This window comes from Seriola aureovittata, chromosome 11 (genome assembly GCF_021018895.1).
Source record: "Seriola aureovittata isolate HTS-2021-v1 ecotype China chromosome 11, ASM2101889v1, whole genome shotgun sequence".
Lineage (NCBI taxonomy): Eukaryota > Metazoa > Chordata > Actinopteri > Carangiformes > Carangidae > Seriola > Seriola aureovittata.
The window spans coordinates 2,595,313-2,610,211 of NC_079374.1; the positions used below are offsets into that span (position 1 = coordinate 2,595,313).

Sequence of the window (14,899 nt, forward strand, 5' to 3'; positions counted from 1 at the left end):
AAAATTCTGATTTGAACCTTTGGATGCAGTGCATCATGGGTAGTGTAGTTCCGAAGGTTCACTTCCTCCCAAAACCGGACACTTCACATTAAAGTGGACATTACCTGTCGGTGAATCTTAAACATGGATACCGAAACACAAACTAAAGAGAAGATGACGTCGACGTGACGTGTTCCTTCACCCATAAGCTATACTATACCTGATTATTTGAATTTTTTTTTGTGACTTTGCATAACAAAATCAAGTGTGACGGGAAGGCTACATATAATAGACAGACATGTAAATGACAACAAAAACAAATGGTCATTGAGATGTACAAATGAAAAGAATGTGTGCCTGTGTATGGCATGTGTCTATATTTGAATATTTAAATAATGCATGAAAGATATTCCTGGAAATACCTTCTATCGTTAAAAATCAGTTTTTGAACCAAAACACCCAAACGAGCCTAACTCACTCCACTGAGTCCACTTTACCCTTATTCGGTGAATACTTTATCAACTTAACCCGGTTAGTGGACCGATAAAGATTGTCGAAAGTTCCGTTATTCCATTTAAAGAACAAGTTAAGTATTTTTGATGCTGCAGTCAATATACACTTTTAGATCGCATTAAAAATGGAGACTAACGGTCCGGAGGAAGACATGTCTGACGATGCTTCGTCCAGCAGGAAATGTTGTGATTACTTTATGGGGAACAGGTTTCAAATTCTAAGTCTGGCAGGTTTGGCCCTGGGTAAGTGACAGCTACAAGTTTAAGTTCATCTCTGGGACAAATATGTAGCCTAGTTAGCCCGTGGTGCTATTTGGGCTAAGTGCTAAACTTTGAACATGTAGCCTAGCTAGCCCGTAATGCTAACCGGCTAACTACATCTTTGAGCTAACTGCTAAACGTTTTTGTCTGCCTCGACCGGTTGGGAGAGAGAAAGAAAGAGATAATTTTATTATTATATCTTGTACCTACAGCCACTAAAGGATTTTGAATATTATTTCTTTGTTTCCATCTAGTGGATAAATAAAGTTAATCTAATCTAATCTAATCTATCCTCAATTATAACACTGTGGCTGATAGCAATGCACAGTTTAACAGTTTTAAAAACGAGTGGTCTAAATATATTGTAAGCATATAAGGATGCACAATTAAATACAGAAGTGGTCTATATTATATATAAGTAAACAATAATTACTCAATAGCCAGGTATAGCCTAAATATGACAGTAGGTTTTATAGGTCAGTGTGGCTCTGCTGAAGATTTTGATGTGCTCTATGAATTTCAACCATATGATTTGTCCATTACATCCCACTTCACAGCTGTTTAAACCCTTATAACCCTTAATATCTTTGTTTTTGTCTCACAGGTCTTGGCATGGGCTTGATTCTCAAGGTGTATGTCCCTATGTCGGAGGGTGACATATTGTATGTCGGTTTCCCAGGTGAAATTCTCATGAGGATGCTGCAGGTGGTCACTGTTCCTCTCATTGCGACAAGTGTGATAACAAGTAAGCTGCAGGTCTGTTTCTAGCTCGTGTTAAACATGCAGCGTTTAATGGGAACACAATGGTGGTTTGGCAAGTTTAACCTCATAAAAGTTAAATTGTGAGTGTTATCCTGTGTAGCTTCTAGCTGAGCACCAGTCACTGTGATCACAAGTCACAATTACAGGATAATCGTGAATGCTAAAAATAGGAAAGAGCCATGACGTAACACACAGTAGTATCTACTTAATGTTTTCTAAAAATTAGATATCAAAAGGTACACAGGCTTCTTGTGACAGCTGGTGGAGTCTGACTGGCGCTGGACTATGTCAGTGATATATGTACACGTTTTCATGTTACTTTCATTAATCACTCACAAAGACTCTCAGCCAACAGATTTTTACAGTCATTGCATTGTATATTTGCCCAGTAGAAATAATACTGCTGTTTAGTTTGTGTAGCCCAGGTGGTGTTTACTGATTGGCTGCCAGGTTACTGCCAGGTTGGCTGCTCTCCATTACATCACAGTGATGTCACACACACATATATGACTTTACTGACCTGCAGAAACATAGCTTCTGTTTTTGAATGCCCCCACGTCGGGAACAGTCAGAGCAGGAGCCATATTGTTTTCAGGTTGTCCATCCGTCCGTCCCATTCTCGTGGACACGATATCTCAGTAATGTCTTGACAGAACTTCTTCAAATTTGGCACAAACATTTGTTAGGACTCAAGGATGAACTGTTTATATTTTGGTGGTCAAAAGTCAAGGTCACAGTGACCTCACAAGATACGTTTCAGACATTACTCAAGACTTCACACAGCAATTGTGACAAAATTTCACAAATGGTTGATATTTTATATGACTCGGGATGTAACCTGAAACTAGTCTGAGAGGGGGAGGTAATTCTAGCTTTATTTTGTTTTTGTTTAGGTGTTTCTGGCCTAAATATTGAAACCTCCAGAAAAATCGCTGGAAGAGCAGCAGCATACTTTGTCTCAACCACCATGATGGCTGTGATCATAGGTAAGAGCAAGGTCTCTGCAGGTGTTGAAAGATGTTGTTTCCTCAAAACAAAGACCTCAGATGGTCTAAAAGATTCCCTCTTTAAGGCAAATTTACGTTTTATAGCTACAACTGGTAAATGTTGAACATGTTTGCATTCAGGTGACAGGACTTTATTGTCATTGGTTGACAGGAAATCCTTTCATTCATTGTTCATGATGTCAGTAACAGGACAGTGGAGAAGTCGGGCTTAACCAACCCATTGCTCAAAGCTGTAATTTTATAAATATTACATAGATAAAATGCTGAAAAGCATGTTTTCATTAATAGATATCAGTCATTTGAAGTCCAGCATCAGTTTTGTTGATTGTCATTTTTTTTTCTAAAGAACTTTTTAATTTTATTAATTAATTTTTTTGTGATACACTGTTTTGAAATATTAACAGTAATCACAGTAATATTTGTTGGTCTGTCCATGTTGTGTTTGCTGTATATATGGAACAGGTGTAGCATTCAGACAGTTTTTTCCTCTTACATTATGTTTTGTAGGTTTGATATTGGTCATGATTATCCAGCCCGGGATTGCCTACGCTGTTAAATCAGATGATTCGGAAGACGAGGAATCCTTCTCCACTGTCGATGCCTTGTTGGATCTAGTCAGGTGAGAAGAAAGACATCTGACATCATTTCTGGTTTTCATACATACAACCTCCAGGTCGGTGAGATCTTTAGGTCAGTCAGTGAGTTTATAGTTGCATCCATTCATGTTTTTCTTAAAGCTGAAGTGTCAGACTTTTACACAAAAGCCTATCATAGCGAGCCAGGTAAATCTCTCTGTATTTTGCAGTAGTTAAAACTCTGGTGTCTGTGGTGACTTTCCCTCGCTGAAACACCAGTTATGACTTTACATCAACCAGCAATGATTTGGTTTGTCGGAGTTGAAGGGGAGAGCAACCGTGCAGCAGATAGGAGTATGGCAGAAAAACCTCCAGATAAAAAAAGAAACTCAGCGTACAGAGGAAGGATTAGAGTCTGAAAAAGAAACACAGATTTCCATTTCTGTGGCTCTTCCCTCCCGGACAGATCTGAAAGAAGAGATGTCGACAGTGTTTGTTTAAGAACTCTCACTTGAGACAAAAGTTTCACACTTTAAGCAGAAATGGTTGTTTCTGTCAGGTTCTGCAGAGTTACACAAATGTCCAGAGAACGTCACATATGTCCTTGATTCGGTCGCTTCTCACTTGTCGTTGGCCGACATTAACAAGCTCGTTACTAGTGTCAGTTTTGTTTATTTTTTATAGGAACATGATCCCGCAAAACCTGATTCAGGCTTGTTTCCGACAGGTAAGTTCTTCATTAAGGTAAACCACACTATGTACAGCGCTTTTCCTCTCTTTCTATGTAACATCATGATGTGAAGACTGATTTTCTATCATAGTACAAAACTGAGAGGGTGGAGCTTGAGGTTGATGAATATGAGCAGAACTCCAGCTTGGAAATGGTAAATATTGATCCATCGTCACTATTGAGATTTCTTTGTCCAGCGATGATCCTCCATACATGAAGTTGCTTTCAGAAACATTATTGCTAACGAGTTTTCGGTCTTGTTGCAGAATGAGACAGAAGTGCGACTGATGGGCCAATACGTGGACGGGACCAACATGGTGGGCCTCATCGTCTGGGCTTTCATTTTTGGCCTGACCCTCAACAACATGGGAGAGAAAGGGAAAGTCCTGGTGGAGTTCCTCACCGTCCTGAACGAGGCCACTAAACTCGTGGTCAACCTGATACTGAAGTAAAGTGAAACAACCCGACACTCTGTTGAAGAAAATGAGAACTAGGTCACATGTCCTGTAGCGTGATGGAGTGCTTTTGCTCACAAACACTGAATGTAATATATAAAATTAGGGTTTTTTTCTGCTCACAGTGTTAACATTAAAAATAGTTCAGTCGTCTTTCTAACAAAACATGACGGCGTCTTTAACTCTCCTACCCCCACACATTTGATTTCTTCTATTTTCTGCAATGAGACAAATGTAAGAGATTTCCGTTTGGACATGCAGTGTAATGTAATGGTAATCTGACAACACTGTGTTTAGGTAGGTTTTCATGTTAAGCTGCTCTCCATTAACTCATGACATCACTTCCTTTCCAGCTGCGTGCCAGTTGGAGTGCTGTTCATGGTAGCAAGCCACGTCATGGAAGTTCATGACTGGGAAACTACCTTCAAGCTTGGATGGTTTATGTTGGTGGTTTTTCTTGGGTACGTTTACCTTTACTGTTTTAACACTTTTACCAAAATGGCCCTTTCTGTGATGCACGTTCTGTCTTTCGATCATTGTCTCCCAACACACACGGCGACAAATAAGTATAACAATGAACATGATACTGTTAGCACTGCCTCTAAAGTCACAATCCAAATGTAAAGCACAGATCAGCTCTACCAACCAAACTGAAAACACATCAAATCTACCTACCTACCTACCTACCTACCTACCTGCCTACCTACCTACCTACCTACCTACCAACCTCCTACCTACCTACCTACCTACCTACCTACCTACCTACCTACCTACCTACCTACCTACCTACCAACCTCCTACCTACCTACCAATCTACCTGCCTACCAATCTACCTACCTACCAATCTACCTACCAATCTACCTACCTACCTGCCTACCTACCTACCAATCTACCTACCTCCTACCTACCTACCTACCTACTTACCAATCTACCTACCTAATACCAACCTACTTACCTCCTACCTACTTACCTACCTACCTACCTACCTACCTACCAATCTACCTACCTACTACCTACCTACCTACCTACCTACCTACCAATCTACCTACCTCCTACCTACCTACCTACCTACCTACCAATCTACCTACCTACTACCTACCTACCTCCTACCTACCTCCTACCTACCTACCTGCCTACCTACCTACCTACCTCCTACCTACCTACCTACCTATCTACCTACCTACCTGCCTGCCTGCCTACCTACCTACCTACCTACCTACCTACCTACCTACCTACCTACCTACCTACCTACCTACCTACCTACCTACCTACCTACCATCTACCAATGAACGTTTCTGTGTTGCTGCAGTAACTACTTGTTCCTCGTGTCTTTCAGGCTCGTAATCCACGGAACAATAGTGTTACCACTTCTCTACTTCGTGTGTGTGAGACAAAACCCCTGTGAAGTCATCAAAGGGGTCTCTCCCGCCTTACTGACTGCGCTCCTCATCTCGTCCAGGTAAGGTGACGTAACAGAGAGCTGTGTGTTGGCGACCACAACAGCTTTACATTTGTATATGTTTTTTCATGGATGGTGCGCTAACAAAAGATGCGCTGTGTCTCCAAGCTCTGCCACGCTGCCGGTCACCTTCCGATGTTGTGAAGACAAACTCAAGTTCAACAAGAGAATCAGTCGCTTCATGCTGCCCATTGGGACCAACATCAACATGAACGGCACGGCCCTGTACGAGGTGGTCGCGGCAATTTTCATCGCCGAGCTCAACCACATCAATCTGGACTTCAGCCAGTTGATCACGCTTTGGTAAGTCACTCCTCCTGTTGTTTGGGAAATCACGGCACCCACATATATGATATGGGGCCTTTAAAAATGCAGTGTCTGGAAGAGTCTGTGTGATCTGCAGCGTGACCGCCGCCGTGTCCAGCATAGGAGCAGCGGGGATCCCAGCTACAGGAGCGGTGACCACGCTCTTTGTCTTGACGGCGATTGGTTTACCTGCGAAGCAAGCCTCCATTCTGGTGGTTGTGGAGTGGCTCCTGTAAGTTTGATACATGATAACGAGCCACTGAAGGGTCACGGTATGAGGAGGACCAGGGATGTCACAGGAAAAGTAATAAAGCACCGAAGGCCCAGAGGGTCACGGAGAGGTTGTTGTGCTGTTTTTGTAAATCCATTTTGAAATCCTAAGTATTTATTGATGGATCAATCATTCACTTTAAAAAGTTATTTTCACAATTCCTATTGTTGATGCCTATTAAAATATGAAAATAAGGAAATTACTTTTACTTTTATTACTTTTCCTGTGACGACCCTGGTCCTCCACACATGCTGGGATTTTAAAAAATTCTTTTGCAATAAACCCCCAGTGAGCTTTCTGTTTCATATCTGTGTTATAGTTTTATATCTTATGTTTTTATGTTATATATTATTATATATTCACCCGCATGTCTGTGTGATTGCAGCTGGATAGATAACGAGCCGGACACTGTTGCTGTCACTGTGATTGTGGCTCTACACACGGCTGGTTCTTATGATTATGACATTAGTCATATATAAGGTGTAACACAAACTACATACAGGGGTTGTTAAAATATAATGCGAAGGAACGGAAAACTTAATAAGAGGCAACACAAAAGTAAACTAGAATCACCTCCTCGTGGTCGTATCCCTCCGCCACTAGTTTCAGGTCACATCCCTGTTTATCCAGAGTCATAAAATATTAAACATTTGTGTGAAATTTTGTCATAATTTCGGTGTGAAGTCTTGAGTAATGGCTAAAAAGTGTTTTCTGAAGTCACGTAACCTTGACCTTTGACCTTTGACCACCGAAATGTAATCATTTAGTCCAAGTGAACGTTCTTTGTGCCTTTCAGAGACCGCTGCAACACTGTCATCAACGTCATGGGAGACTGCATCGGCGTGGCCATCGTTCACCATGTGTTGAGGAATGAGCTGAGGGAAACGGGGGAGGAAGGGCAGGAAATGACAAGGTGAAGTTCCAGATCGTCTCAATGTTTTCTTGTGTTCATGTCATTATAAAAGGTTAAAGGGAAATAACGGAAACACTTGAATTTTAATTACATTTTTTACAATTCAAGGAATCAGGGACAGATTGATGCTGTTGCTGCGTTTGATCCTTATAAGATCCACAATTGTTTTCAATGTGCTTTTCTTGCTAAACCAATGATGCAGTATATTTGTGCATGGAGCGGCGCATGCATTGCACGCTCATATCGCCCCTGACGACAGGCCGAAGAGTGGAGCAGCAGAAATCCACTCACATTCACATCTGCAGGGACACAGTGTGTTTCACTCCACTGACGACCACGTTGTGCTTTTCCTGGTCAGGGTGCACGGAGACCAGGCTGAGGGCTGCACCACGGACGACATCCACGTCCAGATCCAGACCAGCGGGGAGGACTCTGACGACTTTTATGACTCTGATGACTCTGATGATGAAACCCTTTACATTTCGCCAGAAACCCCATAAACCCTGAGACACAGAGTCCGAGAACCACTCCAGCGAGGAGTCGGAGAAGAATATGTGTGATGGTGATGATGAGTATCTGTGACGTCAGCTCAGGATTCAAGGGACTTTGACTTATTTGTTATCGTGTTCATGTCATTTTGTATTTTGTGCAAGTGATGTAGCTGATGTGACAGATATAATTAAAGGAATTAACTGTAGTAATGGATGTAATATACTATATATAGCTACTTGAGTTGAATGGAAATTTTAAATTGATGTTAATGATCTAGTTAATGGAACTGAGCTGATGTGAGCTGTTTCCAGTTCAATTGTGCCGATCCGATAGATGTACAGAGTGATTGAACTGAATTCATTTGAATTGAATCGATGTATTGAATGTAGTATTGGAATTAAACTGAATTGCACTAATTTAACAAATGCAGTTATTGAATTGAATGTAACTGAATGTGAATAAACTGGAATCATAATTTATTGAAGAGGCTGCAGGCAGGTATCTTAGAACCTATAAGAAATAAAGATGTATTTAAAATACTGTAAATTTTCTAATTACTAAAAATGATTTTTTTTAAATAAAGTGAGTCCCCTGCAAAGGAAAATACTGACTTGAGGTTTTGTTGGGACAAACCAGTTCCTTTATAAAATAATTTTAAAAACTTTCAAAGCCGATTGATTCAGTCTCCTCTTCAGCCAATAAGAGGACGAGTTAAAAAAAATAAAATTAATTGTTAATTTTTAAAAATAAAATTCTAACATGTTTATACACAGCAGAGAAAAGCACCATAAGATTACACAGTTCCTAAAAAGAATTTTTATATTGTTATCTATTATCATTAGTGGTAAAACAACTTAATTCTGCTTTATCATGTTCATTTTAAATTTGTAAATAACAATCATTTAATATATATATTGTTTTCATCGCCATACAAAATGCATTCAGTCAAGCCACTGGTCCAGCAGGTGGCGCTAAAACATTCCTAAACAGGTTTTATATGCAGTCTATAGTTTTTTCCAAAAAACTTTATTGAAACAACTCTAACAAGTACAGCTGGAGATTATATGAAAGTTTGGCGTTAAGTACATTTATAAAAAATATATTTTAAAGTTAAACGAAACAAATACAGCCCCTGCAGGAAATGTTAATTTCCTATTGCTTTTTATTTCATGACCTTAAATTATATTATTAAGACTTTTTTTAAAATGTATATATTATTATTGTTTTACTAATATTATTATTCATTATCTGTTTGTACAACAGTCTCCACTGTCAACAAGAGGAGTTAAGAGTTAACCAACATATTAATAAACTATTAGATCTGATTACAGCAGCATTATAATCTCTTATCAAACGTTTACTGCTTAAAAATGCTGAATTTTATTTGTTTTTCTTTCAACCTTTTTCTGATTATTTCATCCATATTTTATATATTAATTTACTTGATTGTTGTTAATTTTACATGCTGCTTCTGAAGATTCTTTTGGTTTTATTCTGGTTTCCGCACAAATAAAATAAAGTTAATTTCTAATTGTACATACTTTTTTTAAAATTTTTTTATCAGGATTAAAAGTATAGATCTTAAATCAGCTGAGCCTCTAATAAACAAACACCAGTGACACAGACAGGCTGTTAAAACATTTACTCAGTCACTTCACCTTTCTTCTTTCTTACAAAAGATCAATGTGCTTTCAGTCCAGTTCACTTGGGAAAACAGAACGGTTCTCCAGATGTCATGTTCTACCAGGAACCCGCTGCAGAATGACGATCAGATTAAAATGAGAGTCAGACGATCTGAAGGGAAATAAAGGACTGGGCCGGTACGTATGACACGCTGCAGAGTAAACGACGTCACGGGTTCAGCATGAACTAAACGTGTGATATGAATTAGGTCATGAAACCAAAACAAAAAAATTAAAAGCTTCATTTCTTTTTAGGCTGGCCTCCTAAAAACAGGAATAATTAAACATATATTTGGTTCACGGTCAAACACTTAACAGGACGTCCACAGTTACTATATCCTTCTTTTATAAATAACATCCTTAATATCAGGGGAAACATCTTGTATTTAGCTTTTGAGTCCTAGTTTAGGAGCAAGTTTTATACAACCAGCCCTGAAAACACGGTCAAACAATAAATATTGTTGTTTTGTGTAATTTGTGAACTTGTCTAGATCTGGTTTCAGATTTAAACTGTGATCCTAAAGGTTTGTCGTCTGCAGGGAGAAAAACAGAAGCAGGTTCCTGGTAGAAATCATCCTCAGAGAAACCGGCTGGAACATTTCACAGATCACCTCCTCTCTCAGTCCACAGCGGTTAAAGGGATATTGCAGGCAAAACAAAAACCAGAGTATGCCACAAAATGTTTAGATGTCTGCCCACATCTCTCGTGCTGCGCTCGTTGATCCCAGTTTCTCCGGGAGCCGCGTGGAGCTTTGTGGTTCTGTGATCCTGAGCGCGTGGCCAGGTGTGGACGAGGCTGTTCGACGTCGCTCTTAAATCAACATATTTCTTTGGTCAACAGGACAAACGTCTTTCTCAAAGAGCTCACACACCGGCTCTACCTTTATGTCTGAATCAAATTACACACTAGCTTAACTAAAAAAATACATTAACGCTGCTCTTTCTAAAGTCACTGGTGTGGCACACTCTGGTGTTTGAGGTAAAACGCCTCTTAAATAACACTGTACAAGGAAACACGGTTCAGGTCCACAGTCACTTCAGTCAACAAGAGTCCACAAGGGAAGGTTTGGTTAACACTGGTACACACACACGCACGCATGCACGCACGCACGCACACACACACACACAGATGCACCTCTATTCACGCCACAACACACTGATAAATGGCACAAAAAGATCCACCTCCATCTTAAAGGGTCGTTACAACCAAAAGAAGCACTGGACAGAAACGTCTCAGCCTCCAGCTGATCAGACAGAATAAAGCAAGTTGGTGAAACTATAGAAAAAAAAAGAAAAAAAAAAAAAGAATATGAAAACACTGTGAATAAAAATGTCAGTTATATATCAGGCATGCAGGCAAACACACTGTAAACTTCAAAACTGGCAACAGGTCCAAAACCTCCAGCTCCACTTCACTGCGTCACTACAGGAAAACCCACAGAGGAGAAGCTCAAATCCAGCCTGAGAGTTCGTGTTGAATCGTTCAGTTTACTGATAAAGTTTGGTTTGAATCGATCAATACTTTATATTTTAATCACATATAATTAAACTTGATGTTAACTGTTGTAATGTTAACCTCAGTGTTTGTGGTTTCACTGGAGTTTTAGTGTTTGAGAAGCTTTTTCATCAGGAAAAATAATTCTGGCTGAACTGCAATAATCATTTTTATTAATAATCAGTCAATTTCTTTTCTCACAATCTTTGGGTTTTATTCACATAACAACTCTTAAACTTCTTTATTTTTTTTTGCATCATTTCAACTTTTCAATTTTGCACTTTTGCAAATGTTTTAACGTGCAAATTGAAAATGTCACTCAAACTAAAATTTCATCACAATCCATCAATAGTTGTTGAGATATTTGAGACCAAACCAGCAGAGACGCAGGTAATAATTCATCTTTGTGGTTCAAATCATTTGGTCTGAGTTCAGACTGGAGAGAAAAAAAACATCTTAATTGATCTTTAATCAATCAGAAACAGATTCACCTGAAGTGTTCAGGTGAATCTGTTTCCCGTCGCTGTGCTGCGTCTGTGGGACTTGGGTTTGTTTTTACTTCTGTCCTCGTGGTGAAACTAAACTACCAGGCACTTCTCAGGCTCGAGTCACAGCTTCCACATCGGAGAAGGATGTGTGACGTTATGGCAGCAGAGACACACACTGTCCATCACAGCAGGACGGCTTCGTCTTCGTTTACAAATTCAAAACCTTTGAGTGTTATTGTAGTTTTCTCTCTTTTCTCTGTAAAGCTTCGGTGTCTTTCTCGACTCTACTTCCTCTCCCAGAATCCTCGGCATCTCTTTTTGATTCTTAATTTTAATAAGACAAAAAAAGATGAAGAAAGGTGGAGGGGAACGAAAGAACGAGGAGTTCCTACTATTCCTACTAATTCACTGAATATCAACTGGTTTGAACTCTGACCTGTGGTGTGAAGGTGTAGTGGTCAGTTCGGTTCGACGTCCACTGGCCACGATGGCTTTTAATTCCCAAAGTGAACAAGCTGCAGCAGAGAGACTCCAGCGCTGCTACAGTACAACAGAAAACTACTCAGAAACCTAAAGAGACACAGAACAGAGTCTGAGTGATCCCTTCTATTATTAAGACAAGAGCAGGAGAACGAGGAGGAGGAGGAGGAGGGAGTTATTTTAAAGGAGGAGAAAAGAGGAAACAGAGCGATCTGCAGTTTGGAATAAGATATTGGACTCTCCTCTGGACGTTTGAGGGGCTGTGTATTTACAAAGCTTAGTATCTGGTACTAAAACTCTACAACAATTAATACTGTTATGAGATTATCTCAGAAATTCATTAAGAATGATGCAGATTGTGCATCAACAATGTTTGTGTTCGACCTTCATCGCGTTAGAAAAAGTGTTTTCTCACTCTTTGAAGTGATGCAACTCCATCACCTCCATCACATCATTAATGGATCCAGCTGTCGACCTCCAGCTGTTGGGGCCACTGATGGGACACGGCTACTGTACACCACACACTCATTAGTCTTCAAGTTATCATCCTTAAGGTTTTCATGAACCTGTTTCTGACGCTCAGATCATCCGACTCAGCAGGTGGGACCGACAGGAAGTGATGCAACCTGTGATCCAGTGTTTAATCTGATGGATATTCACTCTCCTACAGCTGGATCACAGCTGGATTCAGTTACTGCTCATGTAAACAACATTTCCTGCCGCTGCTGCTTCACTTTAAAAGACTTTATCTGGACACACACAGGGGGGCTTTTATTTTGAAGCAGTCACAGACTGCACACCTCCAGCTCTTTGACTGTGTCCTGCTGTTGTGTGGCTGAGTGCGCAGCAGGAAGTCAGAAGGAGGAAGTGATGATCGCTGAGTTTGTTTGGCTGCACTGGAAACAGATTCAGCTGCTCAACTTAACCACACTACTGTTACCATGGTAACCACAGGTGTCACCACATCAACCAGGACTGAAATTTCAAGGAATATAACTTTAAAGCCATTTTCATCCACAAATAACAGAAATACCCTTCCCAACATTTTGTCATTAGTTTCCTTTAAATAATCATCGACCATTTTTAACGATCAATGATCAGTAAACCAGACTTAAGTATTTGTGTGATTAAGTAGTGACGATATGATTTCTCCTTGACTGACTAATAACACAAGTCAAAAAAAAAAGGCCAAAGACAGGATATTCAAAGTGTTTCAAGCCAAACAGAAAGGAAGGAAGAAAAAAAAAGAGGGGGGAGGGGAAATAATGATATCTCTATCTGGACTCAGTGTTTTGTGCAAAGGTGGTTTTTACAGTTTCCTTCAAATCTCTTTTTAAACTCTGGGATTCGACACAAAGACGTGTCACGTCACAGTTTCCTCTGGGACTGTGAAAGTCGATTTATGGACGATTATTCTGGACGGACGAAGATGCTGATAAGTCTGTGAGTTCAGCTAACACTGATTATTCAGTGAGTTCAAGGAAAATGAATTTCTTCGGATCATAAGAAAACTAAATTTAAAAACACATCTCTATGTTCTTTTTTAACTTTCCATCATAGAGCTGTTCGCCACCTTCACACCAAACTCTCACCAAATAACATTAAGACGCCTGGAAATGCCTCAGTCTTCTTCTAACAAGAGAACTGCAGATTCATTATTTTAAAACATAATCTGAACCAGCAAAGAACTGTGGGTAGACAGAGAGGGATCAGCTGGAATCACATTCTGTCACATACTCACAATAAAATATTAGTGAACCAATGATTTTTGTTCACAGGCTCTGATTTGCTTGTGATTGGTTTGTGTAGGAACGAGTCAGTTTTTCCCTTTTTAGTTCAGATCCAAGACGTTGAACTGCAGCTGAGAGACGACAGAGGAGCGACTCAACAAACAAGACAAACACTCTTCTTCTTCTTCTTCTTCCTCAGTCAGCGTAGTGCATGATGGACTCCACGTAGTTCCCGGGGAAGAGGCCGGTGGTGGCGTTCATCACTCCTTCATACCAGCCGTCCTCGTTCTTCTTGATGACGTAGATGATCGCTCCTTCCTGGAACGACAGCTCGTCCTCTTTGTCGGCGGTGTAGTCGTAGATGGCCACCACTAGAGGGCGGTATACACGCCAAAATATTATTACTCTCTGTGATCAGTTCTTCATTATTGCCTATTACCATCAATACCCACCAAATATACGATTAAAGAAACACAGTAACACAACGAGAGCTTTCAGTTAATGGATTCATAGTTTCAACAGAAAATTTATTTTGCAGCTGTTTTTGACTGTGAGTTTTTGAGTCACTTTTTAAAGAGATAAAATATATAATTTTTAATTTTACAGCATGTATTCTCTAGCTAATTTCCTGTAAACTTAGTTTTATTCAACCTTTATTTTACCAGACAAGACATTAAGAACAAATTCTTATTTACAATGACGGCCTGACAAGTGTCAGAAAACATTAGACATGAAGACAAAGAAAACAAAGAAAACAAAGAGGAATGACTAATTAATCAAATCAAACACCAGTAAAACATTTACAAGTGTCGTTACAACAAATCTAAAAGAAAGTCTTTTAAAGCAGTGGGAGATAAATTTATCTAATTTTAACATTATCTGGTAATAAGATGTAATTTTTAAGAAACTATGAAGAAACCTTTCAGGAACTTAAAATACAGGATCGTAAAATTAAGTGTCACCGAAAAACTTCTCAAAATTTCTGTTTATTTTGTCTTCTATTATAGAAAAACTGAATCTCTCTGGACCGACGGTCACAACAAACAAGACGTCTGATTGACACATGGATGGTTGTGTTGTATGTTGTGTGTAGCGTTACCTTTCTCCAGGTAGCTTCTGGGGGCCCACGGCGGGTCTTCTTCAGCGTACGGGTCGCTGTACTCCATCACTGCTGAGTCCTCCTCTTCATGTCCATCCTCCAATGGCTGAGGAGTAGGCGGGGGCTCCTCAGGCCCTGATTGGCTCTCATCAGCGGCAGGGTGAGGGGGAGGAGGGGCGTCTGAAACTGGAGGTGAAGCAGAT

The 14,899-nt window shown here is 39.9% G+C and overlaps 2 protein-coding genes across 6 annotated transcripts in view; one reads left to right on the forward strand and one right to left on the reverse strand.

Moving 5' to 3' along the window:
* Window positions 1-63: 63 nt before the first annotated feature.
* Window positions 64-9,211, forward strand: LOC130177767 (excitatory amino acid transporter 3-like). Its single transcript, XM_056389710.1, has 13 exons — window positions 64-734; window positions 1,357-1,497; window positions 2,408-2,500; window positions 3,029-3,140; window positions 3,781-3,823; window positions 3,918-3,980; window positions 4,093-4,274; window positions 4,635-4,742; window positions 5,618-5,740; window positions 5,849-6,043; window positions 6,144-6,278; window positions 7,114-7,230; window positions 7,589-9,211. Exons 1-13 carry the CDS (start codon window positions 617-619, stop codon window positions 7,728-7,730), a joined length of 1,572 nt encoding a protein of 523 aa, XP_056245685.1. The 5' UTR covers window positions 64-616; the 3' UTR covers window positions 7,731-9,211.
* A 138-nt stretch (window positions 9,212-9,349) lies between these two features.
* LOC130177766 (abl interactor 2-like) overlaps window positions 9,350-14,899 on the reverse strand; it is a 29,514-nt gene continuing 23,964 nt past the window's right edge. For 4 of the 5 annotated variants that reach the window (XM_056389709.1, XM_056389706.1, XM_056389708.1 and 1 more), the window contains 2 exons: window positions 14,697-14,882; window positions 9,350-13,968 (listed from right to left, as the gene is read on the reverse strand). In XM_056389709.1, the coding sequence (XP_056245684.1) occupies window positions 13,793-13,968; window positions 14,697-14,882 (362 nt within the window). In that variant the 3' untranslated portion in view covers window positions 9,350-13,792. Of the gene's footprint in view, window positions 13,969-14,039; window positions 14,302-14,696; window positions 14,883-14,899 lie in introns of those variants that run through there. The other variant, XM_056389707.1, reaches the window with a different exon arrangement.